This window comes from Etheostoma spectabile, chromosome 9, assembly GCF_008692095.1.
Source record: "Etheostoma spectabile isolate EspeVRDwgs_2016 chromosome 9, UIUC_Espe_1.0, whole genome shotgun sequence".
Taxonomy (NCBI): Eukaryota; Metazoa; Chordata; class Actinopteri; order Perciformes; family Percidae; genus Etheostoma; species Etheostoma spectabile.
The window spans coordinates 3,204,168-3,208,760 of record NC_045741.1 but is presented as its reverse complement, the minus strand read 5'-3'; the positions used below and the strand labels follow the sequence as shown (position 1 = coordinate 3,208,760).

The following is a 4,593-nucleotide window of genomic DNA, read 5'->3' as shown; positions in this document are numbered from 1 at the left end:
CCTCATTTCCGGTCGGAAGGAGAAACAAAGCTAATTTTAAACACTGAATGACTTGGATACCAACAGCTTTATGGATATGAGCATATATTTCAACGCCAACCTTTTCAAGGTGGTTGAAGGGATGAAAGAGGAAGGGTGTGTGCACACCATCTAACAAGTCCACCTTAAAAAACAAAACCTATTTTGCACAGCCACATGTAATTGGAAATATTAGTGGAAAATTTATTTTCATTAGCCATGTGAACAGCTTAGGAAGACTATTAATAAGCGGGGTTTTCATGTGCATGTAAACATAGCCAGTGACATTTCTGCACTGCTCGTCTTTTTTTTATTTCACTCTTTTAGAAAATGGTTCTCTTATCTCATGCTCTCATCTTTTGGGAAGCGCAATTTGACTGTCTATTGATGAACACAACAAGTTGTCTGATGCTAGTGTGTATATATATTACCGTTACCTGATTTGGTTGTTTGGCAGAGAAGGCAATAAAATTACAGGTAAAAGCAACATCTCCTTTTCAAAATGCATTAAGTTGGTGGTCTGACACAGATACTAATATTATGCTTTTAAGTGCAGATACTATAGAAACCCATTGTCTCGCTCTTATTCCAGTGAATAAACACCAGCATGCTGATTCCATTACGTACAAATATGTCAAGCCAGATGGATATAGAATAATCAAAATATGGAAAGAAAAGAAAATCATTAGCCCAATGTCTGAATGTACATTCTAAATACAGCCATGTTTTAGAAGAAGAATATATGTTAGGAAATGCAAATGTGTTGTTATTACATAAGTTCTCATAGCCTTGTAGACTGAGTGCTTTAACAGAATCTGAAAATTCACCTTAAACTGTACAAACCCACACACAAAAAAATCTGAATAAAATATCATGTCATGTCAAAATGATATTTTAGAGGCTGCTTTGTACTGTGCCCCAGTAGAGTTAGGCCATAACCAAATTTTGACACCGTCAAACCTCCTCCCTATTTTACCACAGTATACGGTATTACCGTGACTAATTAAAAATGATGACGTAAGGCTATGACGGCATCACCAAACTGTTGGCTTGTGCCTCCACCGTTGAGAAACTGAATACCAAACGCTAATACTGAAACACCTCTCCATCTCATTAGGTTGGAACCCCAAATGCTCCCAAACTGCAGAAGTCGTGTTCTTCTACGAGACCAGGTCACTTGCCATCTCTCTCTCTCTTTCTCTCTCTCTCCACTGTCACGTGATGACAACCACACAAAAGCATTTTTTGGCATTAAATACATTATATTTAATATTTAATCCTTGTCTTCTTTATAAAAGCATTGCATTTTTTTAATGAGGGTATTGAAATTGATACCGTTGCTATTTTTAAGACCCTGCGGTATACCGTATTACCGCCCAACCCTATGCCCCAGTGTCTTAAAAAGACGAAAAGCAGATCAGTTTGATGGTCAGAGTTCAGTTTATAAATATGCACTGCAATGACATCACAAATAACATTCCTTAACACTTTTTAATTGCTTACAGAATTATCTTTACTAGGGCTGTAACTAACAATTATTTTTATTATTATCAATGTTGATTAATCTGTTGTATATTTTCTCGATTAATGGATTAGTTGTTTGGTCTATAAAAATGGTGAAAAATGTTGATCAGTGTTTTCCAAAGCCCAAAATGTTTTCAGTTGTCTTGTTTTGTCCCCAACTCAAATGTCTTCAGTTTACTGGCACAGAGGAGTAAAGAAACTAGAAAATATTCACATTTAAGATAGAATAAGAGTTCATATGTTTACTTTTTTTTTTTTTTAAGTTATTTTTTCGGGATTTTATTCCCTTTATTTTTAGACAGGACAGATATGTGCGTGTGAAAGGGGGAGAGAGAGAGGGGGGAACGACATGCAGCAAAGGGGCCACAGGCCGGACTCGAACCCGGGCCCGCTGCGTTGAGGGGCAAGCCTCTATACATGGGCATCCGCACAGACCACTGCGCTATCTGGATGCCCATGTTTACATTTTTTAACCAATTATCAAAATAGTTGGCGATTAATTTGATAGTTGACCACTCATTGATTCATCTTTGCAGCGCTAACCATTATCCTACATCTAACCATTGCAAACATTTCCTGTTCAGATAATCAAATAAATCACTGATGCCAAATGTATATCTGACGTGGCTCAGATTATTTTTTGATGTATGTCATGCACTATTTGTGCCCCCTTGGGGTATTTTGGCAAGTGAGGTTTCAGTTCCTTTGTAAATGAGACAGGTAAATACCGGAAAACCAAAACAAAATAGCTTGTTCTATTGAAAAATCCCATATAAATCTATAGGTTGGGAATCTTTACAACTCTTTACTCTTTGGTACTTTTACTAAAGGTTACCCTAATACATGGTAACAAAATATTAAAAATCCTTCCAGTTAAATGCATTATACATTCACTTAGGTATGCATACAATATATGTTCTAGTATTTTCTCTGACTTCCTTATTGTGAACAATGAGAGGACATTTTTAGCAACTTTATCATGCATTTGCCACCCCTAAATTGTAACAGGCACCACTTTCTTCACCTGTAGACATGAAACATGAACAAATGAATAAGGAGATTATCCACAGTGCTACAGGATCTTGAGCACTGTGTATCATTACACCATAACCCCACCATCAGGCCAAGCTATTTCCTCCACAGTAATGTGCTTCTTTCCCTGAAACCTGCCTCTAAATCATTTCTGTCGCATCGCCCCCCTTTTCTTTACTAGCACTGTCACAGAAATCATCGACCCTGTCCCAACCCTCCCCTCATCCATCTCATCAACTCTGCTCTTCCACGGCAGCACCTTTCACACACTCCATCTTCCCCATTGTCTCCCCACCCATCCCCTCGTGTTTGAGTCAGTGGCCACCCAGCAGGGAGATTCATCACAGCAACCTGGCAGCCACACTCAACACGGCCAAGCACGCACGCACGCATGCACGCGCACGTAATCACACACAGATACCCAACCCAACTGAGAAAAACAACACCCAGACCAAGCATTTCACAATAACAGAGATTGTAAAGAATTGGCGGGCTACAACCTGTTATTATGATCATCATCTGATCATTCTTTCTTAACATTAGCCATTCAGTCAAGACTCATTTGAAGACGTAAAGACAGATTCATAAATAAAATAAATTAATCATCTCTCCAGACGAAATCAGTACTGTAAACATTATTGTTTTTATAAATATAATGTGGCTAAAGTTACACGGCAGATAAGTCTGTTTCTTTAGAAACAAGACGACTTATTTGGTCCACAAACCTCCGGTACTGTGTACGCTGATAGGTTTCTGACAAGGACTGAGTGGTCCCAAAACTGACCTTCTCTACGTTTTCCACCGTGAAGTCCAGGGCGTCCGGTGTTGCTGCTATCCTCCCGAGCGTCTCCATATCTCCGCTGATACGGAGCTGTCAAATAATCAAAGAGGAGCAACACATTCAGGAGCTGACTGTCAACCTTACATCTTTCTTTATTGACAGTTCCTAATATTTTTCCACCGTAGCAGTTGGAACAATGAAGTTAGCACGACGATATCATAGATTTAGACATAAGGATGACACGAGAAGCTAACCGGCAAGCTAACGTTAGCTCGCTTAACTAAAGAGCAGGCTAGCTAACGCTAACATACACTAAAGGAATATGCGATAGCAACGGCTAGCGCCACAATGCTAGCTATAAACTAGCTAACGTAGCAATACATGTAACTTGACGCTACCATAGTGCCAAATGTAGCCAAGCAAGACAGATATACTAACATTTTCAGAGTGTGACAGCATTATCAAAACAATGCCGTCTCCGTGTACTAGGCTGTCGAGAGGACCAATATTTTCACACCTTTCTGTCTTGCGACGGTATGAGACGATGCTTGCAGCTCCCTGCCGCTTGTCTCTGCTCCGTCACAGAGAGCTTTTTGCTACATTCACGCGCTGTGGGAAATATCGTAATCACAGCGTAACTGGTAGGACCATCCAATAACACGGGAAATGAAATAGCGATTTCTAAAGTGCCCAAAATATTAAAGATAGAGAATATACAAAACCTGAAAAATTAAACAGAATGTGCTGTTATGCATTATTAGTCTTCGTAAAATTTTGTTTATTTAGACAAATAGCTGCTATCTTATGTTTGAGACTCGATTTGTCCATTTTTGCGACCAAAAGCTGTTTCGTCAATCTCGTGTATGATCAGCATCTGAATGCGGCATTTCCACTCCAATGAAATGCCATCCTCACATTATGAAGATATGGTTGCCATGTCTGTAATGTTGTCACCAAATGTTTAGCAAAAAGAAATGTTGTGTGTTGGCCACGTAGGCTACCCCATTAACCTTTGAAATGCGTCTTACTTAATGTTACCTGCAAATATCATGAAGGTTTTAAAAAAACATGCAAAACTAGACATAACATAGGCTATTCATATGCTTACCTCGCCCCAACGGAAGAAGTCAGGAGGGAGGGAGGGAGGAAGGACCGGGTTATTGGTGTAGGTGAAACCATATGGGTGGAATCCAACAACAACAACAACAACAACAACAACAACAACAACAACAAAGCAG

At 39.3% G+C, this 4,593-nt stretch overlaps 1 protein-coding gene across 3 annotated transcripts in view; it reads right to left on the bottom strand.

Moving 5' to 3' along the window:
• LOC116695047 (importin-13) overlaps window positions 1-4,015 on the bottom strand; it is a 27,801-nt gene extending 23,786 nt beyond the window's left edge. For 2 of the 3 annotated variants that reach the window (XR_004333339.1, XM_032525087.1), the window contains exons 1-2: window positions 3,794-3,989; window positions 3,359-3,445 (exon numbers count right to left, since the gene is read on the bottom strand). Coding sequence is in view for 2 of the 3 variants with exons in the window: in XM_032525087.1 (XP_032380978.1) it covers window positions 3,359-3,445; window positions 3,794-3,814 (108 nt within the window). In the remaining variant the exon portion in view is untranslated. Of the gene's footprint in view, window positions 1-3,358; window positions 3,446-3,793 lie in introns of all 3 variants that reach the window. The other variant, XM_032525088.1, reaches the window with a different exon arrangement.
• Window positions 4,016-4,593: the final 578 nt, after the last annotated feature.